Raw genomic sequence first — 27313 nt, forward strand, 5'->3', positions numbered from 1 at the left:
CATGGTAGATATGCTGGTAAAATCACAACGAGATTCACCCACAAGAGAGAGACAATATCAAGTGCTGGTGAGGATGTGGAGCAACTAGAACTTTCGTCCTCTGCAGGCAGATGTGGAAACTGGTATAATCACTTCGGAAAACTATTTGGTGTTACCTACTAAAGTTTAACATATGCATATCCTATGGCCCATCAATTCCACTCCTAGGTATATGCTCACTAGAAAGGTATATATGCTCACACATATACCAAAGGATAAGTACAAAACTATACAAGTAGCATTATTAATAACAGTTTCAAACTGAAAGCAATCCAAAAATTCACTAATAGTAAAACAGATTCAACTGTGGTATAATACTCTATATTAATGAAAATAAACAAACTCCAGATATATGCAACAGGATGGCGAAATCTCACCAACATATGTTGAGCAAAAAAAGCCAGACAAAAAAAGAATACTTACTGTACGTAAAGTTTAAAAAAAGGTATAACTAATTTATGGTATTAGAAATCAGAATAGTTGTTATCTTTGGAAACAAAGTGGCAGAATAGTGGTTACTTTTGAGAAAGAAGTGTCAGGGATCAGAAGGGATCCTGAGTATGGCTTCTGAGGTGCTAAATGTTCTATTCTTGACCCCTGAGTGATAGTTACATGGATTACATGGTAGTTACAGAGGTTAAATGCATTCAGCCGAAGCGGACTCTTACTGGTTTGTAAGAGCCAATTATTAAATTTTCAGGTATTTTTCTATAAAAAATAGCCATTGATAAAAATTAAATTACACAAACAGAATAAATTATATTAAAAACAAAAGTGGTAATTACTCAAAACTCCTCACTTCTAACTATTTAACTATTACCTATGCACTTAAGGTTACTTAAGTCTACTGTGTCTACACTATAGAATGGTAGGCTACTACCCATCTTATCTTGACTCTGAGTTCACTGACCTCATGTTGGTAGCTTGAAATCCATCACAGTGAAAGTATTTATACCAGAGAAACCAGCAAATGCTACAAAGCAGGGCTTGATTTCTTGTTTTGTTAACTGTCTAGACTTAAAGTAATGGGGAAAATATTACATTTAAAAGTGTGCCATTTCTATAGTTGTTACAATGTAAATAGCACAAAAAATGAAGGAAATAATTTTCCAGTATTTGAAAACCATGATCTGATTCATCAAAGTTGCTCAGGTGATTGATCAATGAGTGAAGTTCCCACATATGTTTCTGTTGTTTCACTTTCATCTGACTCATTAATAAAAACAAAATATCAACCAATATCCTAACAGAACTACATTCCTAATCATCTGTCAACTGCAACCATAGGTACCTACACTTGCAAGAGTTAAGCAAAAAGCAGCAAAGGCATTCTGTGAGGGTCCATTGGTTCTATAAAGTTTACACTAAAGAGTACTGTATATCTTATTATTTGTAAATTATATGCTGCACATCCTTTATATCAGATTTATAATAAATTTGTGTGTGAATATGTACGTGTTTATATACACATACACTTTTTTTTTTTTTTTTTGCGGTACACGGGCCTCTCACTGTTGTGGCCTCTCCCGTTGCGGAGCACAGGCTCCGGACGCGCAGGCTCAGCGGCCACGGCTCACGGGCCCAGCCGCTCTGCGGCACGTGGGATCTTCCCGGACCGGGGCACGAACCCGTGTCCCCTGCATCGGCAGGCGGACTCGCAACCACTGCGCCACCAGGGAAGCCCCACATACACTTTTTTCTTCTTCAGAAAACTAGTTATTAAACATTTACCAGTACACTGCTGGTTAGATGATCACCATTCATCAAATATAACCTTATAACGTATACACTTTTCTTCAATAAAAAGATTTTTTTAAAAGTCACTGTTCACTTGTATAACCACCGATCAAAGGTTCTCAAAAGAATACTCCAACCCAGTTTATACTGCCTCTCCATATCAGACATCCCTACATTTAATCAGAGAAGGAAAATATTCAAAAAATGGCCATTTGTTATAATTCAATGAAATGAAGTCCTTTAAGTTTAAAAGCTTTAAATTAAGTCTCTGAAGATGATTTATCATACTTTAATCTGAATTCTATCTAAAAGCACATATAGCTTTAATCATGAGATCATAATGGAAGCACTGCTCATTTCACTAAGAGTTAATTAACCATAAAGCCATAGTCTTATAAATACTTGAGAATCAGAATTTTATTAATTAAATTTATTTTTGGTTTATAATATAAAAACATCTATTCTGCTACCTAATATTTTACTTTTAAAGTATCCTTTTTAAATTAAAAAATGCATTTGTTATTTCTATGCATATTTCTACACTGACTCCAGACTTAGATAGTAAAATAAAAATAACCATTTTTCTCACGTACATTCAAATAATACTAAAAAATATGGCTGTAAAGGTTAATTTATTCATCTGATTCCCTCTCATCAGTAACAATCAACTTGAGGCCAGGAGTCACATATTAAAGTTTGCCTTCCTAGTACCTAGAAGAATGACTAACACAAAGTATGCACTTAATAAAGGTACATTAAGTAAATGGCGTAACAAACTGGCCTCATGATGACTCCGTACCTCAGGGAAGAAACTGCAAGGCTTGAATAACAGATCACAGTACACAGTGACTGTTATTTATTGAAAAATAGCATATTTTTTTTTTTTTTTTTTTTTGTGGTATGCGGGCCTCTCACTGTTGTGGCCTCTCCCGTTGCGGAGCACAGGCTCCGGACGCGCAGGCTCAGCGGCCATGGCTCACGGGCTTAGTTGCTCCGCGGCATGTGGGATCTTCCCGGACCGGGACACGAACCCGTGTCTCCTGCATCGGCAGGCGGACTCTCAACCACTGCGCCACCAGGGAAGCCCCGAAAAATAGCATTTTTAAGATTGGACCTAACTTGAAGCCTGTCAGCAGTTTAAAAAAAAAAGAAGAAAAAGATTTAATCACTCTCAGAGAGTGAACTGGTACTCTTAAAAGAAATAGATATTTGTGATACATTAAAATAAGGCAGCAAGCATTTTCAAATAAGAGGCTGCACAGCATAATGGTTAAAAGCTCAGGTATTAGAGTTCAAATCCTAGTTCCACTACCTACTTGCAGTTGTAACTTCAGTATCTCAATTTCTTCATACACAGTACGGGGGAAATAACACTGAGTTCACAGGAATTTGTAGGGAGGACTGGTTCAGGTTAAGAATGCTCAAGGCAGAGTGAGACCTGTTGCTACGGCTTTTATTACCAGCTGCTTCCTCATACAGTTCACAAGACTAAACTAAGAACCCAAAGATACTGAGAGCCTTAAGCAAAACATGTAATTTCTCCTGTCCTCTCCTTTTTTAACATCTATAAAGTTAAGTGGCTAGAGCAGAAAAGCAGCTTTCAAACTTTTGACCATGACACAAAGTAATAAATTCATCTTAGATCATGAGCTAGTGTATACAAACATATGACTAAATTTTTACATACTTATATAACAAATTTTTTTCTCAGAATAATACTGTCCTTATAATGGGCAATGCAGTCTGAATTTTCTAGTCTATTTCTTTCTTTTTTTTTTAAGCTGGTTGCAACACACAAAACTGATTTAAAAAACCAACACCACTGAGGACCCTTCAGTACTCATTTCAATAGCAATGGATCTCTGTCAGTTTCATCTAAACTATCACCGCTTCCAGTGAGTTTAAGGACTCCAGTATTCTAATGAATATCTATCTGAGTGCTTACGAAGATCATAACTGAACCAAGCACACCTTTCAAATTCTAATGAAGCTTCTATGAGTTTTTTTAAAATTGTAATCCCTTTTGTTTCCAGAGTGACTCAGAAAGTCTCTTTTATCTTCAAAGAACTGTTCTTTTTCTTTTATTAAAGGGCTTATTTCCCAGTGACATTCTGAGTACTTACCTGTGAATGAAGAACAACTAAGATTTAGAAAATTATTTGGAACTTTTTAAGTAAGACAATTTACAATATCCAGAGAAATTTATCTGACATTCAACAAAAGCTGCCTGGCTGTTCTGTTCTTTGCTTAAGAATCACATTTAAAAATCAACATTTTTTAAATTTTTCTGGAACTCTTTTCAAATCCAACCAGACTTTTAATCTAGTTTGATAGGGATACTACATAATATGAAAAATACTAAAATAAAGAGGAAAAAGATCTGTGATTCACAAAGCTCCATTCCTTACTCTATGACTTTGGATAAGATACTTTAGCTTTTTCTCAGTTTCTTCATTTGTAAAAATGGGGATAAAATGACTGCCTACTACTTGGGACTATTTCATAAATTATTGTGTAATCACTCCAAATGGTACCTAGCAGGGAAGCATCCAATAAACCATGACCAAGATTCTTCTCTTGTGTTATGTGAAGTTAAGATAAAGACTGAAAGTTCCTTACCTGGTTCTAAAAGTTTACCTAAAAGCTACTAGCAGCGTGATGGGTGGACTTCAGCCACTACTTTATTCTATAAAATGCAAACCAAGATTAGCAGCACAAAAATGAAGGACAGAGGAAGAAACAAAGATGACATATAAGATACCGATTTTTAAGTATCCATTATGCGGCTTTTGATAATGGGGAGAACCAGTTCAATTTCATCAGCAGGAAAATTTATTTATTTATTAGTACCCCTCACTAATCCCAAAAGGATCCGAAATGGAATCACTTACTGTTTTATGACATAATAGCTCGAACAAATTACAAACATTAAAAAAATCTAATTCATTTTCAGTGTCCTAGTGAAGTAGAGAGAATACGTCTTTGGCTCTATCTCCTGAATAGAAATACTCAGAAAACATCAGCTTTATTCCATTATGGTCTAAAAAACCACAAGGTGTAGGAAGTTGGTCTGTGTAGTCCTTACCACTGACTGAAATCATATATAGTAAAATTATTCAAATATAGTATGTAATTTTTAAGGATAACCACTTGCTATTAGTTATAAGCTGTATTTTCACGATAAATATCACAGCATAAATGTGATGATATATAGAGCCCCTAGCTAGGAAAATAAAACTTCTTTGTGGCAATTCAATAACATCCTCATTCATTTATGACATCATAAAGGAAACAGGAAATGCTATCACTAAAAATTTATTTTTGTCTTTTCATTAAAATTAAGGCTAAGAGAAATGTCAGGTCATCCTGGCTCCTTACTCTGAAAAATTATTTTCAGCACACCTTCCTAAAGTCCATTTTAAGGACAGCACAGAATTTCTACCCAGTATTATGTTTATTCACCAATTTCCCAGAAAAAGTAAATGTACATACTGAACCCTAACCAAAGGAAATTTTCTCATTAAGAAAAAAAATCTTGTTTTACTCTAAAATTTAAAGATAAATCAAAGTTTAAAACATTTTTACCAATAATAAAGCGTATCTATCATCTTATTCTGTGAACACTGTAGACACATCTACTTCCTTATAAATCTTTCCCCTACAATTATGTTTTCATTTTAATTCAGAATACTAGTTAAAATATTTTTTAAGTTTTAAAACTTTATTTTGAATATTTCTATAAAAGCTCAGGACTTCCCTGGTAGTCCAGTGGTTAGGACTCTGCACTTCCATTTCAGGGGGCACGGGCTTGATCCCTGGTCAGGGAACTAAAATCTGGCCAAAAAAAGACTCCATTTTAGAGGACAGACAGCAGAAGCAAGAAGAACTACAATCCTGCAGCCTGTGGAACAAAAAGCACATTCACAGAAAGATAGACAAGATGAAAAGGCAGAGAGCTATGGTACCAGATGAAGGAAAAAGATAAAACCCCAGAAAAGCAGCTAAATGAAGTGGAGATAGGCAACCTTCCAGAAAAAGAATTCAAAATAATGATAGTGAAGATGGTCCAGGACCTTGGAAACAGAATGGAGGCAAAGATGGAGAAGATGCAAGAAATGTTTAACACAGACCTAAGAATTAAAGAACAAACAAACAGAGATGAACAGTACAATAAATGAAATGAAAACTACACTAGAAGGGATCAATAGCAGAATAACTGACGCAGAAGAACGGATAAGTGACCTGGAAGACAGAATGGTGGGATTCACTGCTGTGGAACAGAATAAAGAAAAAAGAATGAAACGAAATGAAGACAGCCTAAGAGACCTCTGGGACAACATTAAACGCAACAACATTCACATTATAGGGGTCCCAGAAGGAGAAGAGAGACAGAAAGGACCTGAGAAAATATTTGAAGAGATTATAGTTGAAAACTTCCCTAACATGGGAAAGGAAATAGCCACCCAAGTCCAGGAAGCACAGCAAGTCCCATACAGGATAAACCCAAGGAGAAACACGCGGAGACACATAGTAATCAAATTGGCAAAAATTAAAGACAAAGAAAAATTATTGAAAGCAGCAAGGGAAAAATGACAAATAACATACAAGGGAACTCCCATAAGGTTTACAGGTGATTTCTCAGCTGAAACTCTACAAGCCAGAAGGGAGTGGCATGATATACTTAAAGTGATGAAAGGGAAGAACCTACAACCAAGATTACTCTACCCAGCGAGGATCTCATTCAGATTCGATGGAGAAATCAAAAGCTTTAGAGACAAGCAAAGGCTAAGAGAATTCAGCACCACCAAACCAGCTCTACAACAAATGCTAAAGGAACTTCTCTAAGTGGGAGACACAAGAGAAGAAAAGGACCTACAAAAACAAACCCAAAACAATTAAGAAAATGGTCACAGGAACAAACATATCGATAATTACCTTAAATGTGAATGGATTACTTGAGGATATGGGGAGGGGGAAGGGTAAGCTGTGACGATGTGAGAGAGTGGCAGGGACATATACACAGTACCAAATGTAAATTAGATAGCTAGTGGGAAGCTGCAGCATAGCACAGGGAGTTCACCTCTGTGCTTTGTGACCACCTAGAGGGGTGGGATAGGGAGGGTGGGAGGGAGGGTGACACAAGAGGGAAGAGTTATGGGAACATATGTATATGTATAACTGATTCACCTTGTTGTAAAGGAGAAACTAACACACTATTGTAAAACAGTTATACTCAAATAAAAATGTTTTAAAAAAATGTGAATGGATTAAATGCTCCAACCAAAAGACACAGGCTTGCTAAATGGATACAAAAACAAGATCCATATATATGCTGTCTACAAGAGACCCACTTCAGACCTAGGGACACATACAGACTGAAAGTGAGGGGATGGAAAAAGATATTCCATGCAAATAGAAATCTAAAGAAAGTTGGAGTAGCAATACTCATATGAGATAAAATAGACTTTAAAATAAAGAATGTTAAAAGAGACAAAGAAGGACACTACATAATGATCAAGGGATAATTCCAAGAAGAAGATATAACAATTATAAATATGTATGCACCCAACACAGGAGCACCTCAATACATAAAGCAACTGTTGACAGGTATAAAAGAGGAAATCAGCAGTAACACAGTAATAGTGGGGGACCTTAACACCTCACTTACACCAATGGACAGACCATCCAAAATGAAAATAAATAAGGAAACAGAAGCTTTAAATGATACAATAGACCAGATAGATTTAATTGATACTTATAGGATATTCCATCCAAAAACAGCAGATTACACTTTCTTCTCAAGTGCACATGGAACATTCTCCAGGATAGATCACATCCTGGGTCAGAAATCAAGCCTCAGTAAATTTAAGAAAACTGAAATCATATCAAGCATCTTTTCTGACCACAATGCTATGAGATTAGAAATGAATTACAGGGAAAAAAATGTAAAAAACACATACACATGGAGGCTAAACACTACGTTACTAAATAACCAAGAGATCACTGAAGAAATCAAAGAGGAAATCAAAAAATACCTAGAGACAAATGACAATGAAAACACGATGATCCAAAACCTATGGGATGCAGCAAAAGCAGTTCTAAGAGGGAAGTTTATAGTCATACAAGCCTACCTCAAGAAACAAGAAAAATCTCAAATAAACAATCTAACCTTACACCTAAGGGAACTAGAGAAAGAAGAACAAACAAAACCCAAAGTTAGCAGAAGGAAAGAAATCATAAAGACCAGAGCAGAAATAAATGAAATAGAAACAAAGAAAACAATAGCAAAGATCAATAAAACTAAAAGCTGGTTCTTTGAGAAGATAAACAAAATTGATAAACCATTAGCCAGACTCATCAAGAAAAAGAGGGAGAAGACTCAAATCAATAAAATCAGAAATGAAAAAGGAGAAGTTACAACAGACACCGCAGAAATACAAAGCATCCTAAAGACTACTACAAGCAACTAATGGAGAATAAAATGGACAACCTGGAAGAAATGGACAAATTCTTAGAAAGGGATAACCTTCCAAGACTGAACCAAGAAGAAATAGAAAATACGAACAGACCAATCACAAGTAATGAAATTGAAACTGTGATTAAAAATCTTCCAACAAACAAAAATCCAGGACCAGATGGCTTCACAGGTGAATTCTATCAAACATTTAGAGAAGAGCTAACACCCATCCTTCTCAAACTCTTCCAAAAAATTGCAGAGGAAGGGACACTCCCAAACTCATTCTATGAGGCCACCATCACCCTGATACCAAAACCAGACAAAGATACTACAAAAAAAGAAAATTATAGACCAATATCACTGATGAATATAGATGCAAAAATCCTCAACAAAATACTAGCAAACAGAATCCAACAACACATTAAAAGGATCATACACCACCATCAAGTGGCATTTATCCCCGGGATGCAAGGATTCTTCAATATACATAGATCAACCAATGTGATATACCATATTAACAAATTGAAGAATAAAAACCATATGATCACCTCAATAGATGCAGAAAAGGCTTTTGACAAAATTCAACACCCATTTATGATAAAAACTCTCCAGAAAGTGGGCATAGAGGGAACCTACCTCAACATAATAAAGGCCATATATGACAAACCCACAGCAAACATAATTCTCAATGGTGAAAAACTGAAAGCATTTCCTCTAATATCAGGAATGAGACAAGGATGTCCACTCTCACCACTATTATTCAACATAGTTTTGGAAGTCCTAGCCACAGCAATCAGAGAAGCAAAAGAAATAAAAGGAATACAAATTGGAAAAGAAGAAGTAAAACTGTCAATGTTTGCAGATTACATGATACTATACATACAGAATCCTAAAAATGCCACCAGAAAACTACTAGAGCTAATCAATGAATTTGGTAAAGTTGCAGGATACAAAACTCTTGCATTCTCATACACTAATGATGAAAAATCTGAAAGAGAAATTATGGAAACACTCCCATTTACCATTGCAACAAAAAGAATAAAATACCTAGGAATAAACCTACCTAGGGACACAAAAGACCTGTATGCAGAAAACTATAAGACACTGATGAAAGAAATTAAAGATGATACCAACAGATGGAGAGATATACCATGTTCTTGGATTGGAAAAATCAATATTGTAAAAATGACTATACTACCCAAAGCAATCTACAGATTCAATGCAATCCCTATCAAATTACAAACGGAATTTTTTACGGAACTAGAACAAATCATCTCAAATTTTGTATGGAGACACAAAAGACCCCGAATAGCCAAAGCAGTCTTAAGGGGAAAAATCGGAGCTGGAGGAATCAGACTTCCTGACTTCAAACTATACTAACAAAGCTACAGTAATCAAGACAATATGGTACTGGCACAAAAACAGAAATATAGATCAATGGAACAAGACAGAAAGCCCAGAGATAAACCCACACACCTATGGTCAACTAATCCATGACAAAAGAGGCAAAGATATACAATGGAGAAAAGACAGTCTCTTCAATAAGTGGTGCTGGGAAAACTGGACAGCTACATGTAAAAGAATGAAATTAGAACACTCCCTAATACCATACATAAAAATAAACTCAAAATGGATTAAAGACCTAAATGTAAGACCAGACACTATAAAACTCTTAGAGGAAAACATAGGAAGAACATTCTTTGACATAAATCACAGCAAGATCTTTTCTGATCCACCTCCTAGAGTAATGGAAATAAAAATAAAAATAAACCAATGGGACCTAATGAAACTTCAAAGCTTTTGCACAGCAAAGGAAACCATAAACAAGAGGAAAAGACCACCCTCAGAATGGGAGAAAATATTCACAAACACATCAATGGACAAAGGATTAATCTCCAAAATATATAAACAGTTCATGCAGCTCAATATTAAAGAAACAAACAACCCAATCAAAAAATGGGCAGAAGACCTAAATAGACATATCTCCAAAGAACACACACAGATGGCCAAGAGGCATGTGAAAAGCTGCTCAACATCACTAATTATTAGAGAAATGCAAATCAAAACTATAAGGAGGTATCACCTCACACCAGTTAGAATGGGCATCATCAGAAAATCTACAAACAACAAATGCTGGAGAGGGTGTGGAGAAAAGGGAACGCTCTTGCACTGCTGGTGGGAATGTAAATTGATACAGCTACTATGGAGAACAGTAGGGAGGTTCCTTAAAAAACTAAAAATAGAATTACCATATGATCCAGCAATCCCACTACTGGGCATATACCCAGAGAAAAACCATAATTCAAAAAGAGTCATACACCCCAATGTTCACTGCAGCACTATTTACAGTAGCCAGGTCATGGAAGCAACCTAAATGCCCATCGACAGACGAATGGATAAAGAAGTTGTGGTACATATATACAATGGAATATTTCTCAGCCATAAAAAGGAACGAAATTAGGTCATTTGTTGAGACGTGGATGGATTCAGAGACTGTCAAACAGAGTGAAGTAAGTCAGAAAGAGAAAAACAAATATCGTATATTAACGCATGTATGTGGAACCTAGAAAAATGGTACAGATGAACCAGTTCGCAGGGCAGAAGTTGAGACACAGATGTAGAGAGCAAACGTATGGACACCAAGGCGAGTAAGCCGCAGGGGGGTGGGAAAAAAAAAAGTCAAACTACCTCCTCATCCTCCTCTATGTAAGTAAACATGGACCTACTATTTAAGATTCAAAATTATTTCCTATTTAATTTTGTCATTTTTTATCTTTAATTATTAAAATTGTGATGAAATTTAATACAATTTTGAAATTCAAAAAAAAAGCTCCATTTCACTTAAGATTTCTGTGTGTGTGTGTATTAAGAAATATATACACCTCTGAGGTTACTGACATTGCAGAATGGCCTTCAAAACGCAAAGACTGCATAGGTTTTTGATTCAAAGTTTTTAAAAAAATCTCTTCCATGTCAAAACCAGGGTCCTCTAAAAAGCCCACTAAAAGTATAATAAGCAACAAACGTCACGGGCTTAAAGTGAGTGGGTTACAAAGAGGTAGTCTTGCCTTGTCATCTCTCCCTCTTGCTCTACAATCCTTGTCCCTACTTGTAGAGGGTTTTTCACTCTTTGATATAGGATGTGCTCGGCCTGCAGGTCCCCGGGCTCCTCCTCCTGGCATTTCTTTCCTCAGAGGTCTTACTTCTCGATTGGGACGCCTTATCTGAGGTGGAGCTCTGACAAAAAAAAATAAATACATAAAATTAAAGTTAATCAAAGGCAAAAGTATTTCAAAACTACCTTAGTCAATAAAACTATTAAGTCAATAAGCCCACAAGGTCAATTTTTCCCCCTTTTGCCAATTCATGGCCACACTATTAGGTCAGTCTTTTAAGTGCTTTTCTGTAAAGTACACTGGTTGATAGAAACATTAAATACATATAAATGACACATACATACAGCAGCAATTATTTTGTCAAAAATAACATTCACCAATAGAGGGCAATACAGACTATTTCCATCTAATAATCTTAATAGTGTAACAGAAAATCAATTCCTTTATTCATTACTGTCCTAAGCCAAATAAGTAACTTTAAAAAAAATTATTAAAAGCTGAAAGAACAAGAATTCAAAATATATTTATTTGCATAGCTTCCTAGTTTATCCTTTACAACCAAAATGATTTTCTCTGCTTCCATGTTGGAATAAACCATTTCATTCATCAAATTACAAACAGCAGGGCTTAATGAAATCTTCTTAATTTATGTGCAAAGTTTATGTGTAAAAATATTACTCATGCTTTGAGGGTGTCAAAAATCACAGGATCATTCAAATTACACAGGCCTCCAAATGTGAATCAAGAATTTTGATAACTATATGTGGCAAAGGATGTTAATTCTATTTATGGTGGTGATCATTTTGCAATACACACAAATATTGAATCATTATGTTGTACACCTGAAACTAATGTAATATAATGTCAATTATACAGCATTTCTTAAAAAGAATTTTGGTAAATACCTAAATATAACTATGCTTACAAAGTGGCATATTTTGTCTCATGTAATGTGAAACAACATGTCTCTGTCAAATAGTGAAATTATGGGGCTTCTCAGAACAGTATTTATTTGCCTCTCTCTGGGTGTTGGGGGAGACTCCATCACTTTGTGTCTAAGCTCTTAGTTCTTCTTCCCTGAACTGTCTCTGCCTCTGTTTTCCTACCTTTACTCTCTTTACAGCTCTGTCTGTATTTGCAGCCCTTCCCATCCCATATGTGTGTTCCTTTTCCACCCATGTGCCAAAATCTATTCTTATCCCTTTTCCAGCTTCATGCTTTTAATTCATCTAATTCATCACCGAGTTTCTCTTCCTGGTATCAGAAAAGGTTTCACATGTGTATAACTCAATGAACTCAGCAAAACAGGAAAATGGGTGAAAAGCCAGGAAGGTGGAAGACTCAAGGTAAAAAATAGTTAACATATTGCGGCATCTTCAGACTACTGGAATTAGACCACTACATGAAAGTGCTGAGGATGAGAGAGGCTGGTGAAAAGTGTATGTCTTTCTACTAGGTTACCATACACTGACATCTGAATCCTTGGAGTCCAATCCAGTTGAACAGTTATTTACTGAACACCCACACCCGTTAGGAGGTATGTATCCTCTACTGTGCTAGGCCCTTGGAGGAGACAAAGATGAATAAGCAATCTTGTGGGGGAGAAAATCCACAGGAAAGGAACTTGAAAATCGTGTATAGTGAACTAGTTATAAGGCATTCTCAAATTTAAAGGTATTATTCGGTTTTTGGTTCTAGCGCATTATTAGTCTTTTAAGTATTCTGTCAATAAGGTAAAAATGTAATGAGACTGGTAAAGAATAAAAAACTAAAAATGTTATGTTGCTCTATTCCTAGTATTTCATTGCAACCATTGTTTTTTTGAATGAATTTCTGTTTTGTTTTGATGAAGAGGTGTAAAGTAGTAGAGCAGAACTTTACTGTTATATATATATATATATATATATATCTGTGTATGTATAATGTCTTTCCTGATTCCTGGCCAAAGACAATAAAAAGCGGCTGACAATCTCTTCCACACAGAACACATGTCAAGTCTGCCCTTCTGTTAGCAGCTGCGCCTATTTAAATAGTCTGTCATTGTTTGTGGTCCTGCTTTCTGGAGGCACAGCCAGCCCGAAGCTGTTGCTCGCCACCAGCAAGCCCATCCCTTACAGCTGCGCCGCCAGGCTGCTCAGTGGCCTCGCTGAGGGGGGGTGAACTGTAGGGACTCTGGAGACATTTCTTGGGCCTCCTCGGCTTGTGCTTTCCCACCTCAGCCTGCGACTAGCGGTCACCGAGGGGTCGGGCTTGTAGTCCGCTCTGCACACACACCCAGTTCAGTAAAGCTGTGCTGCGAGAATTATGTCGGAGCTCGTACATAGGCTGCACTCCAAGTGTTTGCTGCTGCTGACCTTGTCCTGCCGCTCGATATTCTGACGGGCTCATAAGCGGTCTGAATGAAACTGCTCAAGAGGCCAGATGTGGCATTTGTGGCAAGTCCCATGTCTCACAGAAAGTGTGCCTGTGCTTTACGGGACTTCAGTTCCGTCTCACTGCAGTTTGATATTACACTCGAAACAGACTCTGTCAGCTTCCCAAAGGGCATCCTTGACTCTGTTCTGTACTTCTTCCTCCAATAGGGCATCACTGCCCAATGGCATGCTTCAATTTAAGGACTCAGTGACAGCTTCCAGGCTGTAAAAAATAAGTCTCAGGGCTTCTTTTACTGGTCTCTTTTTAAAAGGAGACTTTATTAGTAGGGTTGCACAGCACCGTCAGCCTCTGCCCCAATGGTCAAGCACAGGCTGACACCCTGCTGGCTTACAGCATTTCAAATATAGAGAATACATGGAAATCTGCAGATAAAAGAGTAGCATGTCCACACTGAGCTCAGTTCTCCTACTGGAGGATATTTCCCCGCAGGAATGGGAAGAAAGATGCCTTACCCTATCATATGCAAATAAGCATGACTTCCTCCAAAAGCCAATACTCCCTTTCTAAGCAATATTAAATATCAATGTTATATGTAAATGTTCTTACAGCACTGCTTGTAATAGTAAACACCTGGAAACAACACAAAGGTCCGGTATCAGAATAGATGCATACATTATTATACATTCACATAATGGGATACTGTATTCACGTGAACATGAATTACAGCCACACGCAATAATAATAGATCAATCTCAGGACCACAATGTTGAGTGAAAAAGTAAGTTCAAAGAACACATACAGGGCTTCCCTGGTGGCGCAGTTGTTAAGAATCCGCCTGCCAATGCAGGGGACACGGGTTCAAGCCCTGGTCCGTGAAGATCCCACATGCCACGGAGCAACTAAGCCCGTGCACCACAACTACTGAGCCTGCGCTCTAGAGCCCGCGAGCCACAACTATTGAGCCCATGTGCCATAACTACTGAAGCCCACGTGCCTAGAGCCCGTGCTCCGCAACAAGAGAAGCCACCGCAATGAGAAGCCCGCGCACCGCAACAAAGAGTAGTCCCTGCTCGCCACAACTAGAGAAAGCCCGCTCTCAGCAACGAAGACCCAACGCAGCCAAAAATAAATAAATAAAATAAGTAAATTTATAAATAAATAATAAACTTAAAAAAAATTTTTAAAAAGAACACATACAGTATGATTCTAAGCGAAACAAGATACTGTGTGGAGATTAAAATGTATGTGCTAAAAGTATAAAGAAAGGCAAAGGAATGACATGCCCCAAATCCAGGACAGTGGCTAACTCTGAAAGAGGAGGGAAGGGAACAGGATGCAGAGGAGCTCATAGGGGGCCTTCAAGGTAACGCTAATGTTCTTTATCTTAAACTCCATGGTGGGTACATAGATCCTACTGTATTATAACTCCTTATTCCTTACATAAATTTTATTATTCATGTTATTTACTTGGTAGTTAACAAACTTTAAATATGATGAATATAACAACACCACTAATTAAATTATTTGAGCACCTAAAAAAATGAAATTATAGGGTTGCTACAAAGTTTTTGGCATGTTCTAGAAACACACATGTGGTAGTGATGTGGGCTCAGAGTACACATCCTCAGTTGAACCTACTGTATTACTGCCTGGCAAATCTCCATAAAAGATTGGGCAACAGAAATAGAACTGTCTGTCAGACAGCACCACTCATCCAGGGTTCCAGAAGTCAAAGGGAAAGAGACCTCTTCTGAAGATGCCTTCATTCCACACCATATTTAGAAACAGGGTCAAAGATACTATCACAATTTTCTCCAACTGCTATACAGGCACCTTCTTAAGATTCTCATCTATTCAGCTCTTTCTATTTCTTCTAGCTTTCTGTTTCATGATTATTCAAAATTCTTTGGTTATATCTGTTTGTTCATACATTGTTAGAATTCTAGTATAAGAATAAGAAATTTGGAACAGGTCCTGTATATGCCCAAGAACATAAACCAAATTACTGAAACTTCTGGAAAAGGAAGAAAAATCATCTTACTTTGCTATGACATTAATCTATATGAACTAAACGGGAAAACATACCTCTCCACAGCTAATGAAAAAAAACACAAGTTCCAAGTAGTTCATACTGATACTTTTACTATAAGGGCTTGGAGTCAATCCATGAGACTTTGAGTCCAAGAGAAATTATTTGGTAAGAAATCAGGAGGCAAGAAAACAAAGCTTAAACAGAAATTAGAGAACTTATTATTTGAAATTAATGATTAAGAATTTTAATGTCCATTCTCATCAAATATATGACTGCTATTTTCTCAAATCAGAAAATATATGTTTATCTAATAAGGACAGGAACGATACTGGCTGTTGACATAAAAACGCTGCAAGCACTATTCCTCCCTTCACAGAGAAACAGCATGGTGATCCGGCGTTAGCATTAGATTTAGAATCCTAAACCCTGGGTGCCTTCCTACTCCCAGGTCCACCAATTACTAATTATATGAGGGTATCACTTAACATCTACAAGCCTCATATTCTTCCTCTGTAAATGAGGATGATTCCTACCTAACAGAATTTTTTAAATCTATTTTTCATTGAGGTCTACCATATATTCAGTAAAATATACATATATTAGGTATACAACTCAATAAATTTTGGTACTGTATACCCACCAGTAGAACAAAGAGCATTTCCCAACACCCCAGCAAGTGTTTTTCATGGCCCCCGTTAGTAAATATCAGCTGCTAAAGGTAACCACTATTTTGACCTTACTATCATAGATTAGGTTTGCCTGTTCTAGTTTCATAAAATGGAATCCTACAGTACATGCTCTTTCAACACTACCTGTGAAATTCATCCATGTTCCTGTATATAGCCGTTTATCTTTCTTCACTGCTGTGGAGCATTCTACTGCATAAATATACAACTTATCAATTCTGTAAATGGACACCTGAGCTGTTTTCTGTTTGAGGTTTATTATTAAAGCCTCTATGAATATGGGAATTATCCTCATGGTGTAAAGAGAAGCGTTCGTTTCTTGGGGATCTGTACCCAGGAGCAGAATAGCTGCATCATAAAGTGTATGTAAGATTAGCTTTAGTAAATATAGCCAACGGCATTCCGGAGTAGTGATGCCATTCTACGCTCCCATCAGCCATGTACGAGAGCGCCAGCTGTCCCATCCTAGTCCTTCCGAGGGGTGTGTAATGGTGTCTCATTGTGGTTCTACCTTGCCTTTCTTGAATGGCTACAGATGTTAAACACCTTTTCAACAAGATGCTTATTAGCCATGTGAATACCTTCTTTTGTACAGTATCTGTTCCAGTCTTTAGTCCTTTTTTTTTCAACTGGGTTGCCTGACTTTTTCTTATTGATTTATTGATCGTTGTTCTTTATATATTCTGGATGCGAGTCCTTTGTCATACATATGCATTGCAAACATCTTCTACCAGTATATGGCTTTCCTTTCTTTTTTTACTGCCTTTCTACCAGTATATGGCTTGTCTTAATGGAGTATCTCTTGATGAAAAGAAGTTCATAATTTTAGAATTCTGACTTACTGATCTTTTCTCTTTAATGCTTTATTGTCCAGTTTAATAAATCTTTGCTACCCCAAGAAGATGATAATATCCCTTCCATGTTTTCTTCTGGAAGTTTCATTTTATTACTTTTTTACATTTTAGGTGGTGATCTATTTCAAATTAGTTTTTCGATATGATATGAGGTAAGGGGTCAAGATTTTCCTCACCACACGGACATTCAATTTTAACCCAGAAGTATTTACTGACAAGACCCACCTTTCCCTACTGAATTGCAGTGGTGCCTCTTCATAAATCAAGTGACTCCATAGAATTTAACCTTTAATAAGTTCCAGTTCTAAAAAGAACTTTAGAAATTTTAGTTATTTGCTATCAGAAAATCATAAACAAATATTTTAGTATGATATATTCCAGAGTCTGTTCAAAATACTAATTTTTCAACAAATATCTGAACATTTGATGAATGCAAGATACCACGCTAGGTAACAGAAAAGGCTTTTTGTATACTGGGTTAAGTCTTCCCTCACTATCTAATAAGCAAATCAATCACACTCAAAAACACATGGAGGGCTTCCCTGGTGGCGCAGTGGTTGAGAATCCGCCTGCCAATGCAGGGGACACGGGTTCTTGCCCCGGTCCGGGAAGATCCCACGTGCCGCAGAGCGGCTGGGCCCGTGAGTCATGGCCGCTGAAACATGGAGTACTACAAGCCATGTTGATACGAGCTGTTTTATATCCTCAAGGGTACTTTTTGTGCAAAAAGTCTCTTCAAAGGTTTACTTTGATTTTTTAAATATTCAATTTATTAAAGTTAAAACTGCAAAAATTCAGTTAGTCCTTAAAACTTTTAGATTCACTTACAAATCTTTTTCTATGTACAAGAGTAGAAGATTTTAGAAGTCACTTTTAAGAGGCTTTTGAATAATGCTTGATGCCATTTACAAACCTGGCTAATTAAATGCCACTAAAATTTTTAACATATGTTTATAAATGTAATATATTTTATTTCCTTCTTAGTTCTTCAATTGTCTTACTTAACAAAGCATAACTTACATATACTTTCATAAACTTATTTATAAGTTAAACTTATAAATGAGGTAAGCCTAATTTCTCCTAAATGTTCCCCAAAAGTATTTAACATAAATTTTCATGTAAAATCACAGATCTAAATTATTCCATAATACACTTAAAATTGGAATTGCATGTTTATCACCCTCATTAGCCACATTGTCTTAAGTTACAAGTACATAAAAATAATAAATAAACATGGACATATCCCTTAACAAAAAATACTACTATTACAGTTTTGAGTCTCTTAGACATTTCTACTCTTAATTCTAAATGTTACTGGAGTTGAAAGAGACAATTATCCAAGTTAACCAAGGTAATATTTAGCCAAAAATTTCCGCTGGTATGAGACCTGGAGCTGCAGACATACTTCTCACAACAAATATTATACAGTCCCATTTAATATCACGGGGCCTGCCCTCTTAGCGTTTTGATGTTACCCACAACTAGGTATTTCAGCAAGAACAGGGGCGAGATTCTTGTCAGAGACTCTGATGGGACATGCTAATCCTTATTTAAAGTTGCTAAGCCAGTCGTTCTATCACTTCTAAGGTAGGGGAAGGGGACGATAACATTACTGATTATTTCGTCTAATGGTAGAATGCCACTACTCCCAGGCAGGTTGTTTATTTGATTTTACCTTTTGCTCTTCTTTGGATCTAAAGATAGGCCCTTGCCTTTTCCATTGAACTCTAAAGACCTTTGAACTTGAAAAACTTAAAATATTTAATTTATCTTATGTCTAACTCTAAAGACCTTGAAACTAGATGGACAATGGCATTCTTTCAGAGTATAGGGACGTACATGACTTTTACAGATTATATTAAAATACTATCAGTTGAACTTTAAATACCTCATAGTTCTTTGTCTAGTTTATAGTCAAGTTCTGAAAATATTCTACTGATTTTCAAAACACTGGAATACAAAAAAATACGATATAGTCCATGCATTCAAGAAGCTTATGGTTTAGCTAAAAATATATACATATTTTATGTATTATACTGGACATCCCTTTCTATCCACATATAAGTCCTGCAACTAAAGCCTCGCTGAAGAAGAGTTCCCAACTAAACTATAAATAAAAGTCCTCAAAAACAACAAACTGGAGGATAAGACCCTCAAGAATTTATGATAAATATACAGATACAGTTTATCTCTAATGAACTGAATTTTCTATCTTTCAGTTTTATTTTCTGTAACATAAAAAAAAATTCTGGATAAAATGTAACAAATATCCTGTTTATACACAGGTGATCTTACCAGAAGATAAGAGAAATACCTGACAGCCAAAAAATAAATAAAATACAGCTGATGGCATGGCAGTCCCTGAGGGTTTCCAGGTCTTAGCTACCTAAGGGCTTGAGATTTAATGAGTACAAAGTGAGGCCTGAGACAAGGCCTGAGGCCTACAAATGTCAAAGCTGAACTGAGACTGGCAAGTGAAGCCAGGACTCTCAAAGGGCAGACTTTAAACACACACACAGAAGAAACAAGTACGCCTGTCTGTCTCAGCCTATGTTCTATCCGTGTGGAGTGAGGTACACGTCTCCCCTGGGGACAGTAACCAGGGCCTGCACCCATGTGGTTGGGGATTTCGTTTTATACTCCCTTAAGTGAAGAAATTTACCTAAAAGTGGTCCAGGCAGGTGATGTCCTGAAGGCACCTAGCTGAACCCAACACAGACCCTCTGAGGAGTGACATCCCCCTAAACAAGCCACATGTTAGAATGACTCAGACCTTGCAGGGACATTCTCAACTTTACCACCAACAAGAGCCATCAGAAATAACCAAAAAGATAAGGCTCCAAATAACTTCTGATAATAGAACTATCCGTTATAAACTATAAAAATAAATGGTTAAAAGCATCAAAAAGAATTTGAAACAAAAGAAACACAAGTCTTAAGTAGTGCTAAATAAAAATAAATCCATATTCAGATAATCTGTAGTGAAACTATTTAACACCAAGACAAAAAATAAAAGCATGAAACAATGAGAGAGAAAAGAGAAGTTATCTACAAACGACAATTAGACTGCCCATGCAAGCCAGAGGGCCCAACCCTCCTATATCACTAACGCCATCTGCAAAGCATAGAGAGAGAGTGGGGCGGCGGCGTATAAGGAGCAGAAGTGAATACAGAACGAGCAGAGGGGCAGCGCCAGGGAACAACAAGAGGAGGAGATAAGAGAAGAAGGGGCCGAGGTTAGGGGAAAAAAAAAAGAGGAAGGCAAAAAGAATAGTACCGTGTAACAGAAGCCAAAAGAAGAGGCGCATTCCAAAGAAGAAAGATGGTAAATAATATCAACTGTTACAAGAGTTAAACACCTCAACTCTTGAGAATTTGGCATTCCATTTTAAATTAGGAAGCTGTCTTCAAGAAGTCAGTCCCATACTGCAATGAATACAGATCCAGGATTTCTACTCATTAAGGAAAGAGGCGCAGTGAAAGGCACACAGGGAGAGTACACGTCACAGCAGTTTGCCAGAGGAAAGAAGAAGGGAGAAAACAGTGGTAAGGTGCAGCAAGGCAAAGACTTCTTTCAAGAAAAACAAAACTGATGTGTTATGATTTCTTTCTGACTTACCACTATCTTGTTCCCATTCCTTAGTTTATCTCTAATGAATTAAAATTTCTATCTTTCAGTTGTCTCTTCTGTAACATAAAAAAACGACAGAAATACCAAGTTTTTAGGCACTCATTGTAATCAATACCTAGAATTCCAAAATAAGATTTCAAATGAATGACTGTTGAGTTCTGCAAAATAAGACAAATGCTTCCTAGAAAACTTACATAAAAGAAATAAAATAGCCAAATGGAATGGACGTCCCCTCTTGGGACACTTTAGGTGACAATTTAAACCCTGGAAAACACCTGCACCTCGCCCTCACTCTCAGATGATCTTGCTTGCTTTTTTTCTCTCATCGAAATAATCAGGAGAGAACTTCCACAAGCGCTCACCTCCACACCCGCCCACTTCTCTGCGTCCACAGCCTTTATAACAAACTGCCTTCCCTCCAGCTACTCTGAATCAGCTATGCTGCGCCCACTCCACCTGTGCACTGGATTCTGCCTCCTCCTGTCTACTCAGGGACACTGCTCCAGGAGTGCCCCCTTCTCCCAGCCATCGTCAAGCTTCCCCTTTCTGCTGCAGCATTCTCATCAGCATACACAAGTCTCTGAAGCAACAAAAAACTTTGATCCCACTTCCCCAACTACCTCTCAATTTCTATGCCCCCCTTTGCAACAAGACTCGCTGGAAGAACTGCACGCATTCACTGTTTTCAATTCCTCTCCTCCCATTCTCTGAACCCACTTCATTATTCTCCACCGTTCCACCAAAACCACGCATCATGGTCACCAGTGAGCTCCACGTTGCTAAATCCAATCCAATTCTCAATCCTGACCTTACTTAACCTACATGCAGCATTTGATAAAGTTGCTTAGAATCTTTAAGCTTCAATTTCTTCTAAAAAAAAAAAACAGGGATGATATTAATAGTACCTATTTTAGAGGGTGGTTGTGAAGATCAAGAAAAAACCATGTAGAGAGTTTATTAGCATAGTACCTGGGTTCACAGTTAAAAACTACTCAATAAATGTCAATGATTATAGTTAATCAGCACCGCTACCTAATTCTTCCCAAAGTCTAAATATAGAGTCCATCCCACACTCCAGAAACAGAATTCTGGAAGACAATATGACTCCAGAACGTTTAGAAATGAGTATAATCTCAACCTGCCAATCGTACTCAGCAATAACCTACTCTACCATATGAAGAATGACCTTAAAATTTCTTTCTTAAAATTCCATACTTGCTGATGATTCCTAAGTAACTACTACTAATCCCAATCTCTCTTAAACTCTGGGTCTCATTTCCAATTCCTATTCAACAGCTTCATCTAGATATTTAATTACCTGCTCCAATTCTCATTCTCTTATCTCATTAATCACCAAATCTAGTCCACTCTACCTCAGTAATGGCTCTCACACCCATTTTACAAGACTGTAAGCTCAGGAAGGCAGGGACTGTGTCTGTTTCTGCATCCCACCGTATCCCACCATAGTACTGGCACCCAGCTTAGTACTTGGTATACAATGGGTGCCAGCATCCTAGGTTAAGCTTCCCAGAATGTCTGGATTATTTTTCTGATGGTTTCTTGAGGCCAAGGTCTGTGCTGTTTTTTTTTTATTATTATTATTACCTTTATACTTTCCACAGGGCCAAAAATAAAGTTGAGTATATGATGAATGCTCATAAAATATATGTTGGGTAGAGCAATAATAGTGTTTTTCTTCCTAAGACTTTAAAACAATTTTACAAAACAATCTCATCATGATGTACCTTTTACAGAGGTGAAAAATGAGGCACAGAGAAGTGAAATTAACTTGGACGACCACTCAGTTAGTGGTGGAACTGATACAAAAGCTTGCTTTCCTACCTCCCAATCCCAGGAAAATTTCCCAGAGCCTGGGTGAGATACCAGTAAGGATGAGATGGCAGTTCACTATCTATCGGTACTTGACCTTGGCCTTAACTGATCTTTTTCCAGTGCAAACTGGGATATAATATGCGAGCAGTTACTTAATCTATTAAGGTACCCAAAGAAAACATAAAGCAACAATTTTAATACCAAGTCGACAAGAATTTCCTCTTTGCTGAAATGTTAAATAGCACAAATTTGATAAAAATCAATCATCCTGGGCTTCCCTGGTGGCGCAGTGGTTGAGAATCCGCCTGCCGATGCAGGAGACACGGGTTCGTGCCCTGGTCCGGGAAGATCCCACATGCCGCGGAGCAACTGAGCCCGTGAGCCATGGCCGCTGGGCCTGCACGTCCGGAGCCTGTGCTCCGCAACGGGAGAGGCCACAACAGTGAGAGGCCCGCATACCGAAAAAAAAAAAAAAAAAAAAAAAAAATCAATCATCCTATCTATCTGTATGCAGAAACACTCTATGCCATTTCCCTTGGTTCCAGATGAAATAACGTTAGAGAGCCTATCAGAGTTCTCTTTTTCAACCTGTATGGAATAAGCCAAATGATTATTTTCAGGCCTGTGTAACCTGTTGCTACTGCCATTATCTCCCAAAAGATGTAACTTTAAAAGACCTAACACATTTATTTTTTAAGTTGAATAAAGAATACTTTATTGAACATAATCTATGTCAAATACTGTTCCAATACAGAAAATCTTAGTTTCATGGCCTCAGGTCTCACCAGGAGAGATCATTTTTAAATGGCCTCATTAAAGAGAATGTGCTTAATAAACTTACATGGAAAATATTATAAAATAATTTAATTAATACAAGATACCTTTTAACTTAGGACACTAAGAATGATCTGGAGGCTTCATCTCTTTGGAGTTTAATTTTCATGTTGCCAGAACCTCCCATTATAATCCTACTTTTGTAGCTCCATTTCCTCATACTTAAGGCAATAAATCTAATTCACTTTAAAAGGTTGTTCTGATTTATCCAAGCAGCTGCTGGTAAACAGGATCATGATTAAACCCAGAGGACACATGACATATAAGGTATAACTTCGAACAATGTGGCAAACCACCACCGAAAACCACCAGTGGTAACAGACATCACCTCACTGTGCCGTAACGGGGAGAGAGGAGAAGGTTTGTGTTAAAGTCCATGAGGTGAAGAGGCAGACCCACAAGCAGGGCTACCAAATTAGTGGCTAACAATAAACCCAACAGACGCGTCCCGGAAACATTTTGTACAAAACAAGGTAAATTATACTTTCCAACTGGCCTACACTGCAATTTCAGTGTGGTATTCTCACAGAGAAATTTTTAAAATTACATTATTTATTTCATCAAGCATTTTCAGCTTCTTTATTCTCCTCTTTATTCTCACCTCTAACAAGAATTTAATCAAGTGGTTAACAGAACTATATATTATATATTAGGATATATAGATAAATATCAAAACAGACCCATAGATACCACCAAGTATGTGTAGCAAAGTAACATGGCAGAGTGGATATAAATAAGACTCCTGAAGTTGAGGAGATCTGGGTTCAAATCCTGGCTCTGCCACTTTCTTGTTCAGATGACTTTGGGAAAATAACAAACTTTGTAAGCTTCAGTATCCTCAGCTGTAAATGACAGCTTCATACGATCTATTCATAACTATAGATCAGCAATAGTAATATGGATACACAATACAAGTAGCTACTTCAGAGGATCACTGTAGGTTTAAATAAGATAGTGCTTGTAAAACATAAACTGACGGATAACTAGTTATCATGCTCTTCCTAAAAATGATTGCCCACTTCATGAGACTTGGACATTTTAAAAACCATATTCTCTCTGCCAGAGTTATTCAAAATGTTTCAGAAAACTAACGATTTATATAGAATGTACAGGAAGGAAAAAAAATTCCTTAAGGAATTTTACAAATGAGGCTATGTCATTTTAAAAATTCTGTTAGTCTCTTGCTATTTATCTGAAAGAACGCTGTAGTCTTTTATTTCAGAGTTGATGATTCACTTTACTTATTACATGCCAGCTACTGTCCTAAACATTCCATTTTCTTAATTAATTCCATGAGGTAGACATCCCCATTTTACAGACAGTGAAGTTAATGTTTAGAGGTTAAATAACTTGCACAAGGTCATAAAGCAAAGAGGTGTCAGAAGTAGAATTCAAACTCAGATCTCGTGGGCTTGTCAACTGTCTTCCCATTACACCAAGTATACCTAAGGACTATATACTTTTCACTATCTCTAGGTGGAAATTTTATTACTTTTGTTTTATATGACCTGTAGAAGAAACAAAATTATAAAAAGAAAAAATTATACAATTTTAACCTCCCATAACTTTTAACTCTAAACTTACAATCTTAATATTTGCTTATTCTATCAGCTCATGTACACATTCTGTGCTACAAGCCTGTGTAAAGTTTACTTCATTAAGATCTGCCTTACATAGGTATCACTATGATGTTATTACTTGGTGAAGGATCTGTGGATTTGCTTATGTAAAGATTTTATTTTTAAAGTTAAAAACTGCTAATCCCATGATACTACTCAAGGTATTAAACAGAACTGCTTCACTAGTAGAACCTTGTGGAGTCGTTGGGTGTTTTTCCATTGTTGTTGATGATATATGTGGAAATGGGAATCTTTTTTCCCCAGGCAATATACAGTCTTAGATTTGCTTTTATTAAGGATTTCTGATCCACAGAGGAAAAAAAAAAATACACACAATAGTTACACACAAGGGAAACTTTTTTGAAAATTTAGTATGGAGGAAGGAGGTTTAGAGAAACATATTCTGGTCCATTCATCTTTCACTTTCATTGAGAATAACGATTCAAACACAAGTATAAAAATAAGTCAGATCTGTGCTATGGGCAGTTAAAGGAGGCCAAAGAAAAAGAAATAATTGCGCTGGTGTTTCTCTAATGAGGAGATGTTTTCAGGAAAGTGTTCATCAATGGGAAAAAGCCAGCCACACTTTCTATTCAGTCTGAGCCACAGATATTAGATATTAGAGCTATTATCTGTGGCCACTGCCTTCTGAAATACATCATGGTGCTCTAGCAATTACGAACAGGTACTTCCTATACTGAAAGTTATTCCCAGGACCAGATGGCTTCACTGGAGAATTCTACCAAACATTTAAAAAAGAATTAATTCCAATCCTTCTTAAACTCTTCCAAAAAACTGAGGAAGAGGGAACACTTCCAAACTCATTTTATGAAGCCAGCATTACTCTGATACCAAAGCCAGATAAGGACACGATGAGAAAAGAAAACTATAGACCAATATCCTCAATGAATACGGAGGCAAAAATTCTCAACAGAATATTAGCAAACCAAATTCAATATTAGCAAACCAAATTCAAATACAACATCACCAAGTAGAATTTATCCTTGGGATGCCAGGGTAGTGCAACATATACAAATCAATAAATATGATACACCACATCAACAGAATAAAAGATAAAAATCATACGATCATCTTGATAGACGAAGAAAAGCATTTGACAAAATACGACATCCTTTCATGATAAAAACCCTCAACAAATTGAAGGAACATACCTCAGCATGATAAAGGCCATATACGACAACAGCTAACATTATACTCAACAGTGAAAAATTGAAAGTTTCTCTTCTTGAACAGCAACAAGATAAGAATGCCCACACTCTCATCACTCTTATTCAGCATATTACTGGAAGTCCTAACTAGAGTAATTAGGCAAAACAAAGAAATAAAAGGCATCCGAATTGGAAAGGAATAAGCAAAATTGTCCTTATTTGCAAATGGTATGATCTTATATATAGAAAACCTTAAAGACTCAACCAAAAAACTATTGGAAACTAATCTATGAATTCACTAAAGTTGCAGGATATAAGATCAACATACAAAAATCAGTGGTGCCTCTACACATTAACAAGAAAACATCTGAAAAAGAAACAAAATTATCCCATTCACATTGGCATGAAAAACAATAAAGTACTTAGGAATAAATTTAACCAAGTGAAAGACCTGTGCAATGAAAACTACCAGACTTTAATGAAAGAAATTGAAGAAAATACAAACAAATGGAAAGATATCCTACATTTATGGATCAGAAGTTTAATAGTGTTAAAATATCCATATTACCCAAAGCCATCTACAGATTCAACACAATCCATGTCAAACTTCCAATGGCATTTTTCACAGAACTAGAAAGAAGAATCCTAAGATTTGTATGGAAACACAAAAGACCAAAAATAGCCACAGCAAGCATGAGAAAGAAGAACAAAGCCAGAGGCATCACACTTCCTGATTTCAAACTATAATATTGATACAAAACTATAGTAATTAAAACAGTATAAAAACAGACACATAGACCAGTGGAACAGAATAGAGAGCTCAGAAATAACCCCCTGCATTTATAGTCAACTATCATGTGACAAGGGAGCCAAGAACACTCAATGGGGGAGAGGATAATCTCTTCAACAAATCCTGTTGAGAAAACTGGA

General features: G+C 36.8%; 1 protein-coding gene across 15 annotated transcripts in view; it reads right to left on the reverse strand.

Annotated features, from left to right (window-relative positions):
• KATNAL1 (katanin catalytic subunit A1 like 1) overlaps positions 1 to 27313 on the reverse strand; it is an 81399-nt gene that overhangs the window by 32657 nt on the left and 21429 nt on the right. For 11 of the 15 annotated variants that reach the window (XR_010837114.1, XR_010837113.1, XR_010837116.1 and 8 more), the window contains one exon: positions 11302 to 11470. Coding sequence is in view for 10 of the 15 variants with exons in the window: in XM_059041806.2 (XP_058897789.1) it covers positions 11302 to 11470 (169 nt within the window). In the remaining 5 variants the exon portion in view is untranslated. Of the gene's footprint in view, positions 1 to 11301; positions 11471 to 20916; positions 20985 to 21736; positions 21794 to 27313 lie in introns of those variants that run through there. The other 4 variants (XR_010837117.1, XM_067016212.1, XM_067016213.1 and 1 more) reach the window with 2 other exon arrangements.

This window comes from Kogia breviceps, chromosome 16 (assembly GCF_026419965.1).
Source record: "Kogia breviceps isolate mKogBre1 chromosome 16, mKogBre1 haplotype 1, whole genome shotgun sequence".
Lineage (NCBI taxonomy): Eukaryota > Metazoa > Chordata > Mammalia > Artiodactyla > Physeteridae > Kogia > Kogia breviceps.